The sequence below is a fragment of the Metarhizium album genome (assembly GCF_000804445.1).
Source record: "Metarhizium album ARSEF 1941 chromosome Unknown scaffold_6, whole genome shotgun sequence".
Classification (NCBI taxonomy): domain Eukaryota; kingdom Fungi; phylum Ascomycota; class Sordariomycetes; order Hypocreales; family Clavicipitaceae; genus Metarhizium; species Metarhizium album.
Window position 1 is genome coordinate 976,268 of NW_024467580.1, and position 22,575 is coordinate 998,842.

Here is a 22,575-nt window from a genome sequence, read left to right on the forward strand (position 1 = left end):
TGACTCCCAGGCTCAGCACAGAGGTATCCGGCCCGCCCGAGGTCAAAGTGCTTAGCGAGTACTTCCGTAGGTAGCTGCCACGTAATGCGAAACTAAAGCAACCCAAGGCACAGGTGTGTTGCGGGGAACTGCGTCGGCTTCGTCTTCCGAGGCCAGCTGACATCAGACTCGTATATATAGCCTCGACTTTGTGAAAGAGACGTTGTGGGGCAGGCATCAATCGGACGGCCTCTCGTGAACTACGTATTCGTGATTTCAGCATTGACTCCAAATCAGATGTACTACGTAGTTCAGCGGGTTTTGTCCGCACTGATGGTGGTAGCTGTGGCGGCATCCATGCAGCTTTCTCCCCTCAAGACAGCCCTACACGACCTCATTGCATTCTGCGGTCATGGGAAACATTTCTATGCATTGATCAAAACGAAAAAAAAAAAAAAAGAGCTCATAGGTTGCGAGGCCATGCTGTACATTACACTGGTATTGGTCATCGCATCCTTGCCGCCATCTTTCCTGGCACGTGTAATGCCTTCAACACCTCCATTCTCCTTCTGCCAGTCGTCAAGTCTATATGTCGCCGCCCGAACTTCTATCTTGAGATATCAAATCATGTTCCAGTAGCTTCGCCGGACGAATCCGAAGAAATCGGCGGCAAACGTCCCAGTTTCTTTCCTATTTCCTGTTTCCTGCCGCCTGGGCTCAGAACGGCGTCACAAAGAGGGGAAAATGGCTGTTTAAATGGCCTCCATCTTATTGAGAATGGCCTTGGTGAACTCGTGGGTGGTGGATTCTCCGCCCATGTCGCGAGTGCGGACCTTGCTTTATGAATAGTCAGTTCCTGCTTTGCTTCTCTTGCCATCCCAAGACAGAGTTTTCCCGCAAATTGTACGTACCCCTCTGCAATGACAGCGTAGATAGCCTTGGAAATGCGGTTGGCGTGGTCATCGAGACCGAGGTGGCGCAGTAGCATGCTGCCAGACAAGATCAAAGCGGTAGGGTTGGCCTGGTCCTTGCCCTTGATATCAAGACCGACGTGTCGGCAACCAGGCTCGAAGACGGCGACATCACGGCCCATGTTGCAGCCGGGGACGATACCAGGACCGCCGACCAGAGCGGCGCCAATGTTGGACAGAATGCCACCGTACAGGTTAGGCATAACCATGACGTCGAACTGCTGAGGTCGGGAAACAGCTTGCATGGAGGCGTTGTCGACAATCATGTCGTTGACCTCGAGGGTAGGGTACTCCTTGGCAACGTTGTGGAAGGTGCTGCGGAACAGACCGTCGGCCAACTTCATGATGTTGGCCTTGTGGATGCAGGTCACCTTGGAGCGGCCATTGGCCAGGGCAAAAGAGAAGGCAAACTTGGCAATCCGCTCAGACTTGGCGCGGGTGATGATCTTGAGGGACTCGACGACGCCAGGGACGCTCTGGTGCTCAAGGCCTGAGTACTCTCCCTCAGTGTTCTCGCGGATAATGCACAAATCAACGTCCTTGTGGCGGGTCTCGTAGCCAGGGATGTTCTTGATCAAGCTGATGGAGGCGTAGATGTCAAGCTCCTGTCGCATGGCGACGTTGAAGCTTTGGTGGCCAGATCGGCTGATGGGAGTGTGCAGGATACCCTTGAGGCCTAGCTTGTTGCGCTTGAGGGATGCGACGGACTCGCGGAAAGCATCCTCGGTGCGGCCGGCGCCATCAATGATACCCGACACCTCGATCTGCTCCCATTCGATGGGGACGTTGTCGGCCTTGAAGATGGTCTTAACCGACTCGGCGACTTCGGCACCGATACCGTCACCGGGGATGAGGGTGACGGTGTACTTGCCGCCAAACTTGGCGGGCTTGAAGATGTCGGACTGGACGGTCGCGAAGGATCTACCGGACTGGCGCTGAGCGGCAGCGCTGCGCAAAAGCTGGGCAATTCAAGGTTAGTCAGTTAGCCAACCACTCGTTTGCGATGCGTCCATGTTGGGAAAGAAAAAAGAAAAAAAAAGACCAGTGCCGGTCGTGGGCGATTGCCGTGTCCGCCACCGCTGCTTCTCGATGTGGCCAGGTCTCGCACCCAAGCAAGCAGCTTTGACCCCATTCCCAACTGGTAACATCGCCCTACGCCTCCGCAAACAGGAGACAGCAATGCCCTCCGATCTCCAAGTAAACCTGTTGAATTCGCATCTCCCCGATACCGCCGCCAGCCCAGGCTCATCAAGTCTCGCATCTCTGACTTATGAAAATGCAAACCATACCTGCGCTGTTCTAGCAGAGCCACGCGACAACATTATGCTTGTAACCAAAAGAAAATCCAATTAACCGAAACGTCTTCGGCAGGCGACAGTGTAGACCACGGCAAAAAGAACCAATGGCGCCTCGGAGGAAAGTGTAGCGATACAGGGGGGAGACGAAGAGGAGACGAGAAGATAGGAGAGGGAAGAAAAAAAAGTCAAGGTTGGCTTGGTTGCAGGTGGTTAAAAAAAAAGGAAAGGAAAAGAAGCTTGGTGTCGACGATGGTGTGGTTCCTTCCGTACACCGTGGTCTGGCCGCCGGCTCTGCGCCTGGTTCGGCTCTCCGCGTCTAAAAAGGCTCGCATAGCCCGTGGACCGTAGCAAAGCTAAACTGGAGGCGCTGTCGTGCTACCCTTCCTACTCAAGTACCATGGGCCATCCGATTGGCCGCGGCCAAGTGTCCTCCAATTGAGTCAAGCGGCTCCTGCCCTTTACTGCATTTGCTTTGCTTTATTCATTTCTATTTTTTAAACTCGGCGCTTTCTCTTTCCGGGCGCTTGCTTGTCACGAAGCGTTGGAGTTACCTATTTTACTCATTTATTTGTTTCTCTACTCCTCTTGGCCGGCCCGCATGGAGGAGCATGGGCTGGTTCGGAAAAGGAGCGGAATTCGATCTGCTCCGAGCCTTAGAGCCGCATGCCGCGCGAAGTCTGCGTGCGGTTTAGGACCATGCGGACCCACTTTTTATTTTCTTTGGTTCTTTGAGTCTGGCTGGAGTGATAATACCGTGACGTGACTACACAGCCGCTGATAGCCTCGCAACCTTTGCTTCCTCGTCAAAAATACGACCCACAACCGTCACCTTGAATGGCATCTCTTCATATCGACTCTGACCGGTACAACGCACTGCAGACGTGCGCCACTCTAATCATGCATTTACCAGACAGCCTGTAAGAAATGACTCTACCAAAAATCACATCCGATATGCGCCTGCAGTCCATGGACCGTGGCCCACCGATTCCATCCCGTTTTCCTCTACCGCGAGCAAAGCATACACAACCAACGTTCAAGGCATAAATCACTCACATCAATGTACTTTCATCCGTCTTGCCCTTCTCGCAACCATGTCACATCTCTTCCTCGTCCAATGGCTCAACCCGGACAAGAATCTCTTCAAGCAATCCTTCCAAGAAGCTTCCGACCTCGCGTCCCATGCCCACAGGCTCTGCCTTGTCACACTGATCAATCTCCTTGCATACATGAGCCAGCTTGTACACTAGCTTTCGAATTTTTTCGTGCGCAGCCTCTGCTCGTTGCTGGCTTGCCGAGACCGGAGTACCATTTTGCACCGGTCCATACACTTGTTGTAGCCGAAACTGCCGTCTTTTAAGGGCTTCTTCGAGCGCAGGGAACATGACATCATTCAGCGCATCCAGCTCTCCATTTGGGTTTGCAGGAGCAGGAGATGGGAAGCATGACGGCTGAGCAGATACATCAGACGGTGCCGGTGAGTGAGGGTTTGGCGGAGGTGTGGGATTGCCTGCAGTAGGTGGCCGTTGTGACGGTGCTACTTGTTGAGAAGAAACCTTCGAAGCTGATGGCCCCCTGTATGGGGGTATTTCTGGAATCGTCATTGAAGGCATACGAGAGCTAGACGGCGTTGTGGGTGAGTCTTGCTGCGCTCGTGGAAGCGGGCTATCTGCGGAGAATTGTGACTGCTGGGGGAAGCCGGCTGAGGACGGGCACATGTTCAAGTTTAGCATGTTCATATCTCGCTGCAGCTGATTCGGGACTTCGTGGACATGTTCGAGTGCTTGTGATGTCGGCGCTGGCGGCAACGGTCGTTGCGGATGACGATGACTCAAAGGCGTGTCGGGCGTGTCGCGCGTCAAGGCCTGCATCGGACCTGCGGACGCCGGCAACTTGGTCGGTGATACTGCAGTCAGATTTGCTGGTACTGGCTTCCGTTGTGGACTTGACTGTCTTGATGTGGCGGGGTTACCAGCCTTGACCGTATCGCTGGCCTGTAGAGCAAAATCTCTGGTCTTTGTCGGGCTGGCATGGCGAAGTTTGTCGCCCTGGTCATTGTTGGCAGCGTCCAACGGCGCAGCGTCAGCCGTACTCTCATCACCCGCGTTAAGAACGGGTCGATGCACCAAGCCACCGCGATCCCCAACCAGCCTGACGGTGCCAAAGTCCCACACGTCCTCGTCCACCGTTCCTTGCTCCGTGTGAGCAGCACCCTCTTGGGCGTCCCAGTGTTCCTCATCCTCGCTCTTGTGTGTGACGGCCCATCGGCTATGTCTCTCAATAAGTTCTGTGAGATATGTCGTCTTTTTCGCTTTTCTGATAAAGGGGTGCCTCAAGAGATCTCTAGCTGTCGGCCGGTCCTTTGGGTCCCGCTGCAAACAGAGCTCAACAAAGTCCTTGAATGCCTTGGTGAAGTTGCCTTCCAGCCGCGGGGCAGGATTCTTCGGGATGAGAAATAGTACTTTCATAGGATGGATGTCGGCGTATGGCGGTTCGCCATTGGCCAGTTCCAGCGCAGTGATGCCCAGCGACCAAATGTCAGCCTTGTGATCGTAGCCGGATTGCTTGATAACCTCGGGGGCCATCCAGAACGGGGTCCCGACAAAAGTATTCTTCTTGGTCATGGTAGCAGACAGTTGGCCGGAGACACCAAAATCCGCCAGCTTGACCTGGCCGCCAGATCCAAGCAGGACGTTGGCAGCTGCTACGAGTCAGCCATTCGCCAGGAACCAAGGCCCTCGCGCCGTCCTCGGGCGTGCCCATCCTCCAAGTTGGAACCATACCTTTGATATCCCGATGCAACTTCTTATCGGAATGCAAATAATCCAACCCAAGCAACAGCTCCCTCAACATAATCGCAATGTAGTCTTCCCCAATCAAGCCTGGCTTCATCAAGTCCGCACAGCTGCCACCGGCACAAAACTCCATGACAATCCACAACTCTGCACCCTTGGCATACGAGCCATAGTACTTGGTGACGTACGGCGACTGCAGTTCGGACAGAATGGCGATTTCTTGAATAATGTCTTCGACTTCGTCCTCGGCGTTTTCGATGTCGATGATCTTGATGGCCACGGCCTGGCCGGTCCTTTTGTCGACTCTGTAGCCATGTCAGGGTGACTTTCGAATTAGTGGTAGCATGTGGGGAGGATATCAAAGACGAACCCTTTGTAGACCTTGCCAAAGCTCCCACCGCCTAGCCTTGTCAGCTCAATCACAGGGTCCGCGGCGGAAAAACGCAGACCGACCAATACAGTATTCCTTGGAGTACAATAGCTCCGGATCCAACGCCTCGTTGGCCTCCTCGTCACGCAGTCTCTCCGTCATGCTTGAAATGCGTCACGGGTCCGTCCGACGGGGTGATGAAAGCTGGCTGTGCGCTAGGCCCAGCCAGCACAAGAAAGCAAAAAGGAAGAAAATATAACGAGTAGTCGAATTCGGTCACCAACACATTGAGCAGGCGTTGATGCTCGCCGGTGTGGTTATCATTAATCGTGTGTAACCAGACGTCTTGGTTGGAACAGCCCCTCGTTTCGAAAGCTGATGCAAGTATATCGCCAATCGAGTGAATAACCCTGTGAAAAAAAGAAAATGTATGACAAAAAAAAGATGGGGAAGAAAACTCTATGAGAAGGAGGAAAATCAGAAACAGGGGCAGATCGGAAACAGGCAATGGTCTGCGCCTCACCTCTTCCCCATGCTTTCACCTGGACCAGACGGTTGTGGTGAACAAAACAAATCAATCGGCTTGCGTCGATCTGGTGGCCGTGTTTACAGACCAGTCCGGTCTGAATCTGGTCGGGTGGGTGGAGCAGCTGATGCCTCGCTGATGCTGATGCTGGCATTGACAAGGAACAATCTGAAGCTGGTTTGGCTGCGCTGCTCTGCTCCGCACGCCGCACAGAGCGCTCAAACATTGAAGCCAAGGAAGCTACCGTCACGGCCAATGGGCTCAAGCACTGGCCCTGACTCCGAGACAGCAAGGGGTCAACCAAGTCTGTCGCTGAAGCGTCTGGTCCGGTTACTTATAAGTACTTACTACTACTACTTACCTAGGTGCCTACTTAAGTACTTACCCAAGACTCAAGGGGCACTCGTACTTAGGTACGTAGTCCGAGTACCTAGTACTCAAGATGGCTACAGAGTGCTCCGCAGTTCCCAGGTAGTGGTAAGTTACCGTACCTGCGGCTGCAAGTAAGTGCCTTCGGCTAGGGCAAGTGAAACGGCGACGGCCAAGGAAACAACATCAGACAACTTGAACACAACACCAGACACGGTCGCATGCCCTACAGAATACGGAGTACGGAGTGCACAATACCAATTGCAATGCGCTGCCATGCAGCCGACTGCGCTGATGAAGAATGCAACAACATCAGGGTCTGCCCACTGCGTCCATATGTCGCACCTGGACGCTCCCTCCCTGTCAGGAACAATAACCAGCCCAAATGCCTATCCGTCTCTGAGCTACCAGACCAGACCTCATCCAATCGATCAATCGATGCCTCCAGTCTGTCTCCGAGTGCCCTGCCTATGTCACTTAGCCGACGCCCAGCAACGAACCAATCTCGGCAGCTTGCTTCGACCCTGTCTTCAGTGTTCACCCCCCTCACATGCCGAAGCCGCCTCTGGTGCAACCCGCCATTTCAGCTCGATTCACGGCTACCGCTCAAAAAGAAAAGGGCCTTTTCCTGTCATGTTCATTGTAGGGCAATGGGAACCTCTGCTCCATGTATATTCCTTTCCGTCAATAGTCCCTGCCTGCCAACGCCTGAGCACTGTCATAGAACCGTCTAATCAGTCGTAGAACCAAGCTAACCACGTCATGCATCAAGGACTTGCTCCTTGCAAAATATCCTTTTCATGAGGGCTGTAAGGAGGCCAGTCCGTCACAGACCATGAGCCAAATAAAAGAGACAAAAATCGTCTATAAGCAGACCTTCCATTGCTCCCCTACTCAACGCGTCCTGTCCTGAGAGATGTCAATCCTCAATAAATTCAATCATTACGGTGCCTTGTTTAAGGCCAGTCTCCTCAATGGTATTGTCCAGGTCTCCAATCAAATCCTGGCCCTGTGGCATCTTCTTCAGTTCAAACTCGACGCCTTGTTTGCCTTCCAACGGCTCGGCCTTGAGCCACTCATAAATCCGGCGGACTGGGTCTTGAAGATTGAATCGTCGAATGACACGTCCTGTGGGGTGTCTGAATTGTATTCTGGTTGTTGTTGTGGGATTATTCTCCGGTTCTGTGTGAGGTTTCCCACTGGATACCAGGGCGAAAACACTTTGCTGGGGTGCCACTTCAGGCTCTTTGCCCTTGCCGCTATCAACCACGCCATCGTCGGGACCCGGTGTTTTCGTCAAGGCATCTGGATCTTGGATGTTTGGTGTCGACGTCGATCGGCTGCTTTCGCCGCCACTAGCTGCAAGACTGTTCTTCAAGGCCATCTCCAGCATTTCGTCCTCAGTCATCCGGTCTACATCCACCACTATGGGCTTTCGCGTTGTCGACTTGGCAACAGGGTTCTTGCTATTGGCGGCAAGGCTGTACCTGTCGAGGAACTCGGCCAACTCAGCGTGGAAGTCGGCGGCAGTTGGAAAAGGCCGTCCACTCCATACTTTGACCTGTTCTCCGGTTCTGGGGTCGACGATGGACACATGTGGGTAGTTGTCTGGATTCTCGTGTGTTCTGTTGGGAAAGTAGAAGGTGATGTACTCTTCGGCGTCTGGGTAGTCCTTGTCATACTGTAAAAAGATAAAGTTCTCAGATATAAGCTCCTTAATCGCCGTATCTTTCCAAATATCTCGGTTGAGGGCTTGGCAATTGAAGTCGTTCATGTCTTGGAGATTGACCAAGATCCATTTCTTGTCTTCTTTCCCCAACGTTCTTGCTTCGTCCCAGCTAACTCGGGCCATCAGATCATACGGTGGTCGAAAGAGGTCCTCTAATCGTCGAGCGTGGGTTCCGTTTTCCGTGGTGCTAGGTGGCGTCATGCCAGGAACATCGCCCCAAATTCGCTGGGCAAACGGGCCGCCAGTACGAGCTGCATGACACAAGTGAGTAAGGGGATTTTGAAGGGTACCTAGAGGCAAAGAAGCTTCACGAAAGACAAGAAACTTACGGGGCGGATGTCTTCTACTCCGTAGCTGCTCCAAAAACCTTTGCGTCGTCTCGTCATCCACGGCACCATCCCAGGTAGAGTCCGGAGCAACCAGTGTTTCCGTCGTTCGCGCAATGGGAGCCCTGACATCATCGTGTACTCCCGGCCCGGCTGTGCCACCTTGGTACAGCTCCTCCTGCAGCCGCTTTGCCATGGCAGCGTCCTCCTCTTCCTGCGCCAGGGCAGCTGCATGTTGAGCTGCAGCTCTCTCGCCGTTATCGCCGCTTCCCGCACCATCATCTATCATTATGTCATCGTCGTCGTAGTCGTGGTCATCATCGTCGTCACTTATGTAAATGACACCGCTTGCATCCTCGCGGCCGATATTGGGACGGCGCCTCGTTGAAGATGTTGGGTTAGCAGGACCCGAGGTTGGTTCGGCTATGCCAGCTCCTAGACCAGAGGCAAGCTCGGGGTTTTCATAAAATAAACCAATGGCTCGCTCAAAATCCCCACTCGCTATCTGAAGAAACCCACGAGCAACATCCGCGGTAGCCCCGGTAATGGCGACAAAAGAAGAGATGGATCCGTCCATGTTTGCCACTGGCGATTCCGGACCGGTCGCTCACAAATGGTTGTCGTCGTCGGCGGTGGTCGTTGCGGTAGGCCTTGCCGCCCCTTGTCTGTCTCGTGACGCCTCCCAAGGTATTCTTGTCTTCGAGCAAAACGGATGGATTTGTGGTATGTTTTGACGGCGTGACTCGAAAGTCAGAAGGCCAGCTCGATTGCGCTTGGTCGTCCCAAAGTGCAACTGCTCTCTGCCCCTCACCTCGCCAATCGACAGTCCAGAGCTCGGTCGGTGAGTGGCGGTGGATGTTTGCCCAGGGTTTACGATCGGCCGCCGAGGTGCATACTGCACTTTCCAGCGCTGTAAAGTGAACCGAGGATGCAAAGGGCGGAAACAGAACGAAGTGCGAGTGCGATGAGATCGAATGGTTTTGTCTATTCTTGCGGAAGTGGAAGAGGAAGACGGGCCACGCTAGCGGGGAAACTCATCGGCTCAAGGGCAGACGGAAGGCTGACGTCGCAGGCAGGCAGGCAGGGCAGGCAGGCAGGCACCGGGGCCAATCCTGGCAGCTGTCAGCGCTTGGCAGACCGGCGTCATCAAATCAAATGACGCAACACCGGCGGTTCATTGTGTGAGCTCGTGCACCCAAAACGTCGCGTCACCACCTCACCTTGCAATCTCGCAACACTCTTCTATCTGGGCTGCCGAATCGAGACGATAAATATCTGTCCTACTCTCTCAATCTATGCTTGCTACCTCAGCTTTGAGCTTGGTGAATCTGCCCCAAAACCTCCCTCCACGCCCTCTGCACGTCGATGGATCTCTCCTCCTCTAGAGCGCTCTTGACATCATTCTCCAGCGAGCCCGGCAGATCCGCCTTCCCAAATACACCCCTGGACCTCGCATCTAGTATCTTGGATAGTGCTTGAACTCTCTGCGCTCGCTGGGATTCTGTGCCCGTCTCTCCTCTGTCAACATCCAGGCTCGCCGTGTAAGCAGCAAGTATCCCCGAGCCTTCAGACGGCAGGCGTGGTGAATCCATAATGTCTGTAAATTTTGCAGCATCCACCATGAGGTCATGCACACACTCGTACCATATTTCTCTCTTGATGAAGTCGAACCTCGCAGAAGCAAGATGAGGTTTCAAGATACGCATGACGTCCACAAGCGACACACGAATGTCAATTGTCTTGGAGCGGCTGTATCCTCTGGCAATGGCTTCAAAGGCGTTCCTGGCTGTCTTTGAGTCGAGGTCTTCCTTCTTATTCTCTTTGGAATCTACGTCCATCTTGTCTTCATCCTGCTGTTCTTCGAGGTATGGCAAAGTGATGTCGGCGATTTCCTTTAGCATATCTAGGTCGGGACGAGCCTTGGCAAACTTCCAGAGGCAGCGGAAGGCGAAGGGTCGGTATTCGTCGTTGTTGCGTTTTGCTTCTCTAATGGCAATCTTCTTCATCTGCACGGAGACCACACTGTCCTTGTCCCAGAGAGTCTCACCCCGTTCCACGAATAGAGGGTACGAGTCGAGTAGTTTCTCCTTCCCTGGAAATGTTTTCAAAGCCAAAGTCTTATCGAATAATGGCCAGATAGCCTTCAGATTGGCCTCGTCAATGGCCCCCGTGACTTCGCTAGCATTGGCCACATCAGCTACCATTGCAGCAACGGTGAACGCTCCTGTGTGCCGGATGGCCCACTGGGGGGTTTCCAGGCAGCGCTCTGCGAGGCCGACGATTTCTCGTACATATCTCGTGACAGTACGACTGCTTCCTGCGTGTTGGTTCCAGACCTCTTGGAACACTTTCCCCGTGTATTCATCAGTATCGTGAGAACCGAGATACGCAAAAGGCAAAAGCTGCGTTTCCTGGGCAGTGAAGTGATCAGGCGACACCTTGGCCACGGCAACAATTACGTCTGCAACCTTTTGCCGCCGGCTTTCATCCTCAGCTCGGAAATACATGTCAACGTAACGCTCGCAAAATCGGACCTTGGACGCATCGGGAGCGGCCCGTATCATGTAGGCGGATGCTCTGGCATATGCCTGGCTCACTTCATCGTTCTTATCCATCGTCTGCTTCTCCAAAATCTGCAACAATTTGGCCGCAACTGGTTGGGTATCATTGCTGTGACGAGTAGCAAGTGTTGTGATGACCCTGCTACATCCTATCTTCGTCGGCATCCCAATCGCGTTCTTAATTGTAGCCTCAAATTTTGGAGCAAAGTTTGTCATGACTTCAGGGTCGACGAATCGGAGACAATTTTCAATTGCCTCTGAAATCGGAGACTGGTTCACCATCTGCGACCGTATCTTGTCAATCTGGTCCCGACTCTCTAAGCCAGCACGCTGATAGGCGTAGTTGATCTGCTGCGGTTCAATTGTGCTCAGTAAGCCGAGGAGCCGCGGAATCATGTCCGGAATGAAGGGTTTGAGCGCATTACCGCCGTGCTTGGCAATCTTCATAACGGTAACGGTAGCGAATAATTGGACGTCCTGCACCGTACTCTCGATACCCTTATCTGATAGCAAAAACGGAAGAGCTTCTTGCATCATTGCCTTTGCAGCAACGGCATGGTTGCCTTCTTCCAACTGTCGAACTAGCCCATTCGATAACGCCATGCAGAGTCGCGAAGCAGCTTCCCTTACACTGCCCTTGACATCATCCAAAACCTTCAATGCCGAGGTCCATACTTCCCGATAATACTCTTCGTACTGTCGGAATGGTCGACCCTGAATAAGGTCAGAGATGGCCGCGCAGCTGGCTTCTCTGACTCGCCACTCCCTCCCCAGAATGCTTCTTAAGAGGTCTTGAATGATTGCGTCGAAGTGATGATCAATGGTAGCATTTGAATCCTTGACGAGAGCTTTCCAAATATCGTCCATTGACCGCTGGACATTTCCGTTGGGGTCAAATCGATATCTATACAACTTGGGAAACAGCTTCGGATCAACCTCTGATTCGGACAGAATATCGCTGAGCCCAAATCGACCGAACGCGGATCTGGTAGACCAAGTAGCTGCATTGGCAGCAAGGGACATGAACTTGTAAACCAGCCGTTGATCTCCGACTTCATTGGCCAAATTGACAATATCCTTGTACGAGGTGACAGAGTTGCCCTCGCCTGTAGGTAACGCCCCCGGATCAAATAGCTCGGTCTCCTCCTCTACCTTGAGTTGGGTTCCGCTACCAGTGAAGGCGGAGACTAGGTCCTTAACCAACGCCGATTTGAGCTCTGCGTCACCACGCTCGTATACCAATGACAGCCCGCGAGATGCTGTCTCTTGTACAAGCTCGTCTCTTGCGCTCAAAAGTCTCATGAAGGCTGCTTGTATTTCCCGAAGTCGTGACTGCACCTCGGAAAGGTGGGAACTGAACTGCACAATAGAGAAAAGCCAAATGCCGGAAGCCTTCAGCAAAGATGGCTTCGTAGCTTTGGCATCTTGCAAGAGCTTTTTCAGCGCTGCTTCAATGAGAGGTCCTCGAGCGCCTGCAAAGCTAGCCGGGTTTCTAGCTTCAACATCCATCCTTAGCTTGACGCTATTGGAATCCCATCTCGCTACTGCGGCCGTAATAGCGTCGCCGACAGTGAATTGGACCTCGACTCGCTTGATTTCATGAAGGGAGAACAAACTTTTGAGAATGTCTCCCAGGGCACCAGTAAATGCATCCCCTCCTGCTTGATTACTGCCATCTGCCTCCAATCCTGTGGCGAGACTCCCCAGCGCTCTAATTGCTTTCTCGTTGGCCTTCTTTGCTTCCGAGGTCAGCTTTTCGATAACTTTTGCTAACGAGTGCTCCCCTTCCATGGGGGGAATTGCCAGTTTAGCGACCCATAGCTGAGAAAAGGCTTCCAGAGCTGAGTCGTTGAGAGATTTATGCACTGCCTCCTTCACTAACAGATGGAATGGGTATTCGGTAGGTGCAGAGAATGGACGGTCGTAGTACACAGACCGCGATATCAAATGACTGAACGCAAGCAAGGATCCCTCAGCAGCATTTGCTTCGGTACCAACCAGACTTTCCGCGTTTGCAAACGACGACTGTAGAGCCATAGCCCAGTGACTGACAGAGTCGGCATCATTGGCTGGGTGAGCTACAAGAACCCCAAGGGCTCTTGCGGCCAACGACCGAATCTCTCTGTTGTTTGACTTAATCAAGGGTAACAAATTCGTACTTGTATCCGTGAGATAGCCCAGTGGGCCGCCAGGGCTCCAAGTGGCCATCTGAACAAAGCACCTAAGACACTCTTCCACGATGGATGAGCCTTCTATGAATGCGCCCTCCAAGCAAGCTTTAAGATAGAAGACGATGTAACCACTGTCAACGGACCGTAGATATCCGCGTGCCCTGTCCCTTGTTGCTACGTCCGTCGTGATTTGCGCATCCAGTATCTGCATCCAGTCCGGTTTGATATCAAAGTCATGAAGAGCTGCGAGGAGCATCATTTTTTTGCAATACTGAAGAGCTACTGGAAAAGCCGCAAGACGGGATCCTTGGAAGTTTTGGAATACGGCCTTGTCTGGAACAACGACACTGTGAGAATTTCCTTGCTGCTCATTGCGAAGATGTGGCTCAATGGCTAGGCCGAAGTACGTAGTCATCATTTCTTTCCAGTCAGGTAGTTGCGGGCTTGTGTCGGTATGTGCAAAATACGTCCACGGGTCCAGCCCCTTTTGTCCCTGTTCAATGACGTCGTTACGCTCATTATTTCTACCCGCAATAGCCAAGATACAGATCCAACGAGCAACGACGTCCGAGAACGGGAGGCACTGGTTCGCCCACTTCACAGCGGCGTGTCTGGTACTTCGAACAGCAGGCGCTGCATCGGGTAGTGACATGTACGTCAGAAGCATTTTCTTCAGTTCAGAATCAGCGCCGCCGACACTGGGAGAAATAGCTGCCGCTAAGCTCGAAAGTGCCCCATCGATATTGACAACAGCCTCCCCGGTGTTGTCTTCTGACAGGGAGCGGAAGAGCCAAGCACCGAGATCGAAGCGCTCTTTGGCTGGCAGATCTGCGCTTCGTGCTACCATGCCGATAGTTTCGTAGGCTCTGCTTCGCAAAGCGACATCGTCGTGTGATGCCTGCTCCGGAACGGGCCATCCCTGGCTCTCGATGTAAGACCGCATGGCGCGGATGAGGGCCGGCCCAATAGTGAATTCTGACCTTGCTGGGCCTACTTGAGCTACCCACGATAAGAACTGAAAAAGAGCCTTGTGTAGCTTTGTTCTCTCGAGGACACTGGCCGGCTGCAGGGAAGAAGTGCTATCAGCAGTCTGCGGCAAGAAGTCCAGTTTCACGACAGCCATTATGCTATCAGACTTTTCGGTGGCAAGGGTTGACTTGGACAAGATTGACAGAATACGCGCACGATATGGCGCTGGAAGATGAGAATGTGCTCGAAATAGACGTTGCACGAGGTCCGCGTCCTCCATGGAAACAGTGCTTCTTTTGATAATCTCCTCTGCTGTAGAGGCCACTCTATTGTCGGGGCCTGCTGCGGCAAACAGCGCAGGGAGAAACCGCTCCTCGTCTTTGAAAGCTCCGCTGGCCAGTAGTGTGACCAACTTGGATTTCAGTTCCGTGGTTCGTTTGAATATCTTCTCGTTCTCAGGAGACTCAGCAGGAAAGAGACTCAGTTCCGTTCGAGACAGGGCTGGATTCGATTGTGCTAAATTTTGTCCCGAGTTGCTTGGTGTCCTGAGACGCAGAAAGATGCCAATGGCTCTGGCGAGAGATTGCGCATCAGCATCGTCTCCAAGACCAATGGCGGTTCTCAAAGTCTCATCGTCCTTGCTCCCTCGAGGAGGTATGCGAAAATCCAGCAGGAGTCTGAGAACGATGTTGAACATGGTTGCCGCCCGCGGTTGTCCCTCATCCAGCGCAAAACCTGCCAATGCAACCGAGACGAGGTTCCTTCTGTCGTCCACGTCGAGTCTGTCTAGACTGTGTAATATGAAGGACAGGTCCAATTGCTTAATGACGCCAGAATCCGTGGATTTGTATTGTTGCAGCAGTGCTTTGACTGGCAACACAATCCTAATTTCACGTCAACTGATAAGTTTGTCTTGAGGCAAGGTCGAGGGCACATACTCTGGAGACTGAATAAAAGTTTTCAGACGTGCAAGGATTTGGATAACCTGTTGTTCAAAGTCAACCATGTTTTCTCTGCCCGGGGCCATGCAGGCACTACACTTCATACCCTCGCGCGGACCGCGGCGTGATCGCTCGCCGCCTTCAGGATTAAGGGCACCAGATACCGCTGTAGCAGCTGGTTCAGCTTATCTTCCTTGTTTGCAACACCCAATATCTTAAACTCGACGCTTTCTACCAGTTGCAGCTCACGCTGCTCCGTGGATGTAGCGGCCATGGTGAACGGGCAGCAGAGCTGTTGAGGGGTCTCGAAATGCTCATCAACGGGAAACAAGGAACAAGACGACAGAGAAAAATAGAATTAGATTTCCTTCAAAGACCTGAGCAGCATAGAGACCCTACGCACATGCAATATATTCGCGAAAGGCTGGCAACCTCTGGCCATGGTGGGTTCAGACGGTTTGATAGATTCCAGCCAGCAGCACTGACGCGACGTCTCCAGAGACCATGACTAAGCAAGCGCAAGCATCACCAGCTGGCAGCCCGCAGGCGGCAGGGAACTAACAGGCGACGAGGCGACGAGGCGACGAGGCGGTCAACAGAATATTTGGAGGGCAAACAAAACCAAGGGTCTCCAATGCGAGGCATACATGCATATATCCTCCATGCGATGGTCCTTGGTGGTCGAACCGAGGTCGCTAGAATATCATGCCTATGCGCCAGCGAGCGTCGGTTGGCTAGCAAACCGTCGAGGACTCGAGGGTGGCCAGGAGGAGCGTATAAGAATGGACTATACGTCTTGACAGCACACCGTGTCCTCACGATCAAATGAACATACAGTCAAATGTCCCAGCTGGCAGAGAAAAGGAATATTGGTGCCACCCAAGTGTTCCAGGAACATGCCTACTTTCCACGAAAAGCTGATGGACTGTGAGCTGTCTACCACAAAGGTGACGAGGTACGTAGGTATGTTCAGTATACGATCTAGGCGGCGCCGCGGCGGGTTGTTTTGTTTTCTCATTCCCAAGCCCCTTACGACCTGACCAAATATAAGTTCTCGCAAGGTTCCCGACAGGACGACGTCGAGTCCTGTTGTCCGCGTAGGCAGTAGTTGAGAAAACTGGGTGCATCCGTACGTGACCTGCCGACAAACAAATGTCCTAGGGCACCCGGACGCTTCTGCCTGGTAACCATTCGCAGGAGGCGAGATGTATTCGAACCAGGTCACGGACCAGGCTCCGTTGCACCGAGTATACATTAGCCAGGCACGGAGGCGTGTGAAGATAGGAGACGAGTTGAACAGCGCAGCCAGATGAAATACCAAGTAGTAGTACGTAGCAGCAAAGGCCGCCACGGTTTGCGTGCTGCACCGAGGTACTTTTCAGCCGAGGGTGACCTTGGCTCTGCAGGCATCCCGGTCGATCTTGCAGGGGCCAAATGTTCGTACGTACGGAGTACTCGTCAATGTGTGAAAGACGGAGTGTGTTTGTCGACAAGGTTCTCCCGCGCTGCGAGCTGGGCCCCTTCTTCACGGGACACCCTTGGATCGTCGATTTCAAATGTTACACGTCACTGCCCAAGAATGTTCTGGGTCTGGAGAATCTGCCTCGTGGACCAGTGGACTTCTTTCCGATTATCGTGCTCCTCTCATTAACCAACGTCTCTCTGGGAAGCACTCCGAATGTACAATATGGCGGCGTACAGCATCTTGCATCGTAGCTGAAGATGGAAAGGAAAGATGGCTGCATGTTTTAGCCGCGGCAAGTGTTTCGATTTGCTCGCCCCGGGCCACTGTCTGAGCCGTATCAAGATTTTGGGCTCAAGAGACGGGACAGTGCAAGGTTGACCCCGTGTTCAAGAGACGACCTGATTTACATACTACTACAACAATAGACCAGCGTGGGCTACCGGCGACAGATTAAAGGACTGCCTGATCTGTTCCTCGTGCCTTTTGGTTCAAAACTGAAGCATCTGCGTCAATCAGTACAGACAGACCTCATGCGCGATTTTCATGTCCAACCAGGAGGTGACGATCCTTGTAGGACAGGGAAAAGAACGGCGTACTGAATCATGGCATCGACCTAGTACACATATACTGCTACACGTATCAAGGGCATACACAGTATTGAGCACATACAGTAAACTGACTGACTGGGTGTAATTTGCTCTGAGACAGGCTCCCGCATCTACAAGGTGGATGGTGGATGGCCGGATGGCCGGACGGCCAGACTCGACAAGAATTCCTCCCGTAGCATGCTTTCGACTCGCCGGCGCCAAAGCTTTTTGCATAAGAAAATGATGTATGACTACAATGTTGGATGGCTTGCTGTCACAGGTAAGCAAAAGCGTGACGGAAACCCCGGACGCTCTGGTCGAGTTGTGAGAGTATGACGATGTTTTCTGCCACTTGCTTGGTAGTTAAGCAAGCAACCTACCTACCTACCTAGCTATGTATGAGCGTCAACTTGTTGACACCGACTCCTTGCTTATTTCGCGCGGATGCCGCTCGACTGCCCGACTTTGGAAAAGAACGCCTCGTCAAGTACGGGCTACTACGTACGAGCCAACTAGGCACCAAGGTAGGTGTCATGTGCGTTGTGTACGACTACGCGCATTTCAAAGAAAAGCATGCCGCTGGGTTTGAAACAGCCACCAAGATACTATGTAGATTACTCCCTGCTGACCTGTCTCTCCTGCCGGCATCCGCACTTGGATGCTCGCAGACTCCAGAGAGGCACAGGCATGCAAGGGGAACAGGCAGAGTGGCTTTTAGCCCGAGACAATGTCGCCATCATGCCAAATTCGGCCCTGGACAGAAGCGAGCGCTCGGCGCTTTGTGCTCTGCAGGCCGCCCGTATCTGCGGTCCACGAACCGTAAGTTGGGCGGCTGGTCTGGTTTCTTCGCCTGACAGTGAAGCCAAGCTTTCTTCTCTTTGCTTGCAAGTTGCAGGGGAGCTGCCGCCGCCACTCCGCACATTTCTCTCCCGGCCCCGGCAGGGATGTGATTTGTATCATCGGTTACGAGCGTGGGAGAGAACAGGTGCATGTGTTGTTGTCGGTACCCGGACTCGACGGGCAACGAGGCTCGTGAACTCTATTGTTGCTAGCGCATCAAGCAGTCAGACCACACAGTCTATAGCGGTCGAATCGGAGTCGGCAAATTTCCCATGACGGTTTTCGGCATGGTCGGGGATGGGAATCGCGCAATAGTGGTTGAGGGAGGTCCAAAGCCGCCAGCCGCCTGCCATGGCTGGACGATGGGTGCGCCCGAGGCCAAGGCCGACCGACTCTTGAACTCGTCCAGTTGCCGTCGTCATCGAAGGGTGTGCTCCGTACGGGGCGCCGAGTGAGCATCAAGTGTTTGTGGAGAGACAAGGCAACTATGTAAGTTACTAATAGTAGTAATTGATTAGCTCCGGTGCTACAAAAGTCCAGCATCCACCATTCATGTCAGCGTGCAGAAGCGACGGGCCAGTCAGAGACTAGAATACAGCCCTGCCATTGTGACCCTTGGAGCGCTCAAGTCCTTCAAGTCCTTGATGAGGCGAGGCGAGCTTGGATCCGCCGTCCGACTTTGATCTTGTGAGGCCCGGGGGAGGCCACGGCCACTATTTCAAGTTGATGCGGTGATACAACAGCCGTGCCAAGATGGAGCCGTCTGCCAAACCACCTCCAAAGACAACTTCTCAAGATAGCTTGTATGGTTATACTTTCTTAGTCGTAAGCCACCATGGCCGTTGTACATGGTTCAGAGCCAGCGGCATTGCGTCCATGTTTTCAACTGGTCCATACGTACGCTGCCGAAGCCACTGGCACATTGGAAATTCCAGCCGCCATCAAGACCAACCACCGGCAACGCGCTGTTGGCTGGTTACGCTTCCCACCCCGCTTTTGTATCCTCACAAGGTTGTGGAATCTCGGTACGGAGTAGTAGTATTGTGCAGCATCAGTTTCTCCTGGGTTGTGGTATTTCGAGCGAGTGGTCCGTCCCCATGCTGGCCAATGTCTTGGAGCGCCGGAAACAGCAGGAGGACCTGGGTGAATGGGTGAACAGAACGGGACTCCCGACTCCGTCCTTATAAGGAACGGAGCACTATTCGAAGTCTATCCGCACTTCTTTGAGGACCTTGAGGCTGCATCAGTCCCATCAAAACGCTGCGCGCACACCTCCGACGTGTTGTGAATCATGGGCCCCCGGTCAGGGCGTCCCTCCCATGAACTGAGCTGCACGCCATCCATCCATCCTGTATCAAGCCCAGCGCCCCGTCCCACCTCCTCCATTAAACGATTCGTTTGGGCGTCTTGGGTTGGGAGCAGGCGATCTGGAGGCTATTTCGATCCTGCGTCGAGGGCACGCACACATACTCCGTACATGTTCATGCGTAGACGGCGAGTCGAGGGCGCCTGTCAGGTCGTGGGAAGGTTTCTTTCTGTTCTGCCATTGCCATCATATCAGGCTTGTTTCTTGACGACTTTTCTCGGTTGTTGCTGCTGCCCGTGGCTGCCTTTTGCGTTGCTGCATCGCCTTGCATCGTGTGTCGTGTGTCGTGTGCTCAAGCAGCAGGTTTCGCGTTTCGACGACTTCTGAACCCGGCACTGGGGATACAGATACGGTTTCTTCCCGCAAGTATGTACCAACTTGTTGAAGTCGACCAGCCGGGCAGTCTCGGTGCACGTCCCCCCTTCGCTCGTCGGTACTCTGTATGGAAGGATATCACTTGTGCCGACGACTTCACGACTGTAATACGTGGTGTGTTTCATTAGGCGGAATACTGCACCAGCAAGCAGAAAGCCGATCGGGTCCTGCCCGCCAGCCAGTCAAGCCCAGCGGCGTTGTGCTGCCGGGGTCTGGTGTCGCACCCAGATCGAGCCGAATCCATCCCGGCCAGCAGTTGATCCCTGGCTGCGCATGTGGCGAACAAGACCGTGCTCGAATGCTGGGACCACGCGACGCTAGCAGCGAGCTCACAGGCTCCAAGTACCTAGGTACTTAGCTACGCCCTGCTTTTACAGAGTACCAGTCAGCGTTGCCATCCGCTGCACGATGCGCACTGCAGAGAGAGAGAGGGGGGGAACACATATATGCACCAGACACATGCACATCATACAATGCCTGCACCGCATCCCCCGTCACATGGCATCCTGCGTGCTTCCTTCCCGCCCAGGACCTCTGCCTGCTTCGACACGAGCTACACACACACATATATATATATGGCCATCGAGGCTGCTGGCTGGCTTGTGCAGCGTAGTGCCGCATTGTTCTAGCGGGTGTCGCGCCCTGTCTCTGTCTGTCAGCAGCCTGCCAGTGGAAGTGCCAGTGTCCGTGCCAGTGCCAGGGCCAGCCCCGGTGCGCATGTGCACGTTGAAGCCGAGTGCAAGGAGGGCGCCACCCTTGGCGCCGGGCCAATGGCATCACCAGCCCAAGCCGGACCGGGCCCCGCTTACGCCCCGGCCTAGGCTGCCTCGTCTCCAGCCGGTCTCCATTTTAGCATGTTACCAGACCCTCCAGCCTCCATGCCTGCACGCCAGGCAAATCTGGCCACTGGCCACTGGCCACTGGCTCCATCCAGTGGCTCCAGCTGCTGGCTCCAGTGGCCCAAGCATTCAATGTTGGCCGGGTGGCCTGGTTTAGAGTCCCACCCGTACTCCGTAGATAGACGCGGACAGACGCAGAAGAAACTCACTCCCGCTGCAGTGTGCAGGTGCAGACGCCCAGAGAGAATCCGGCCCAATCTTGAGCAGCAAAGAGCAGGGCCCGGCAGCCCCAGGCAGCCCAGGCACACCAGGCAGCCCAGCGGACCACCCACTCGCTTTTGTGTGCTCACGCTTTTGCGCCCTGTCGACCACACCAACTTGGCTTTGCATGTCCGCATCCACCCACCGCACACAGTGCTGGAGCCCACACAGTTTCCTCTTCTTCCCCCCCGGTCGGTCGGCTTTTGCAGGAAGGGAAGGGAAGGGAAGGGAAGAAAAAAAAAAAAAGCTCGCCACACTGCCGTGCCGCGATTTTCTCTTTCTTCACCTCAGCTTCCTCCACCTTCCACGACTCTTCCTTTGCGCGTGTTTCGGACATTGGCTCAGAGTTTCGGTTGTTTTTGCCGGCGCCTAAAAGTAAGTTGATGAAAAAATTGTTGCATTTCGCTCGCCTTTCGCTTCTGTTGCTCTCGGGTCGACAACCGCCAATTGTACGTGTTGCGCGACCGCTTCCGCTCCATCGCATTCGCCACCTTCGCTACCTACCCCTCGTGACGATGACGAAATCGCCAGCCCTCGAAAATGACGAATTCCTTGGCTGCCTACAATGAACGTCTACTGTTTTGGGCAATCTGGTTCTACCATCTCATCACCTTGATCCTCGTTTGTTGTCAGCTCCCGCTTCAGTCCCTGCCGCAACGACTGGCCTCGAGTCGCAACGAACAAAAGCCTGCCTGCTCGTCTGCTTCAGCCACGAGGGTTGGTGCACAGGCTGACAGCGCAGCATATCGGCGTGTGCCTCGCTTTGCCGGCAGGACGCAAATGATTTTGTCACGTGTATTTTGAAAGTCATTGCCAGCGCTTCCAATTGTGAAGCCGCCATCGCATCGCACTCGTCCCTTGTCGACCCATCTCATGTGGCCTCTTTTTGCTAGGGGTCGTTAGGCCCCGGGCCTGGGCGTCTATGATGCATCGACTGTTGTCGGGGCCGAAAGGGAGTCGAAGTCGGGAATGCCAATGCACCTACCATTGTGGGATGTTCTGCAAAGATTGACCTGACGGCCTGACACTTTTCATTATGAAGACATGGCACTTGATTGTCCCAGATCTCGCCGTGGTGCCATCTCGTCTGAAGAGCAGGCTAGTCACGGCGTCTATTTTGTGGTGGTTTCAGACAGTCCTCACGCCTCATCCCTGATTGACACTTTTACCACGAGCATACCAGAACTCCCAGCAGCAAATCAGAAAGACGGAACATTCGGCGTCGCGGCGACCACCCGAGAGCATTCGGCGAAGCTGCGGCCGTGATTTCGTGACTGACAAACACTAATCTTTTGAGCATAGGTTTCTATTGATTTCGAGAGCGTTTCAAGTGTTTTGCCACGATCCCTCGGAATCTTCGGTAGGACGGACGGACGTTTAGTTCACGATCTCTTTACGGATATACCGTTTTGTACCATTGGCACTACAGTCACCGTTAGACGCTGTTCTGCCTCTTTAAACGCTGCTTTTGCATCTTGCGGAACTCTACCAGCATTTTCTTGCAAAATTTTACACGTGGCGTGACGGCGTCTTGAGAGATTCTTGTCTTGACGACTACACCACCTTTCTGAGTCTCGGCAATTGGTCTGGATACCGCTTTTCTCGATTCGTTTTCGGTTCCCGTTTCGATTCGATAAGCCAGCATCATTTGGAGGACCTAGAGCCTTGTAAACTAAAGGTATGCAAAATCCAGCGACCGACTTTTGTGACGAACGGAAAACATTGCGACTACGCCGCATCTGTGAGAGGATACGTTCTGACACAAGATTGTTTACAGATCTTCCGATTTCAGTATCTGCGGATCTTTGCCCGGTTTCGATTCCTTTATCCGTATGCTCGG

The 22,575-nt window shown here is 53.5% G+C and overlaps 4 protein-coding genes across 4 annotated transcripts; all 4 read right to left on the reverse strand.

Moving 5' to 3' along the window:
• Positions 1-731: 731 nt before the first annotated feature.
• On the reverse strand, positions 732-2,272 carry MAM_03392 (Isocitrate dehydrogenase [NAD] subunit 1; the record flags this gene model as incomplete). Its single annotated transcript, XM_040822191.1, has 3 exons — positions 732-816; positions 891-1,909; positions 2,240-2,272. 3 exons carry the CDS (start codon positions 2,270-2,272, stop codon positions 732-734), a joined length of 1,137 nt encoding a protein of 378 aa, XP_040679996.1.
• Positions 2,273-3,342: 1,070 nt separating this feature from the next.
• MAM_03393 (Serine/threonine-protein kinase domain protein) lies at positions 3,343-5,572 on the reverse strand (the record flags this gene model as incomplete). The annotated part of the gene is made up of 4 exons (XM_040822192.1): positions 3,343-4,946; positions 5,029-5,345; positions 5,411-5,441; positions 5,494-5,572. The coding sequence occupies 4 exons, from the start codon at positions 5,570-5,572 to the stop codon at positions 3,343-3,345; spliced, it is 2,031 nt and encodes a 676-aa protein (XP_040679997.1).
• A 1,652-nt stretch (positions 5,573-7,224) lies between these two features.
• On the reverse strand, positions 7,225-8,937 carry MAM_03394 (uas; the record flags this gene model as incomplete). Its single annotated transcript, XM_040822193.1, has 2 exons — positions 7,225-8,285; positions 8,364-8,937. The coding sequence occupies 2 exons, from the start codon at positions 8,935-8,937 to the stop codon at positions 7,225-7,227; spliced, it is 1,635 nt and encodes a 544-aa protein (XP_040679998.1).
• Positions 8,938-9,667: 730 nt separating this feature from the next.
• Positions 9,668-15,276, reverse strand: MAM_03395 (proteasome component ECM29; the record flags this gene model as incomplete). The annotated part of the gene is made up of 3 exons (XM_040822194.1): positions 9,668-14,945; positions 15,000-15,046; positions 15,109-15,276. 3 exons carry the CDS (start codon positions 15,274-15,276, stop codon positions 9,668-9,670), a joined length of 5,493 nt encoding a protein of 1,830 aa, XP_040679999.1.
• Between the last annotated feature and the right edge of the window lie 7,299 nt (positions 15,277-22,575).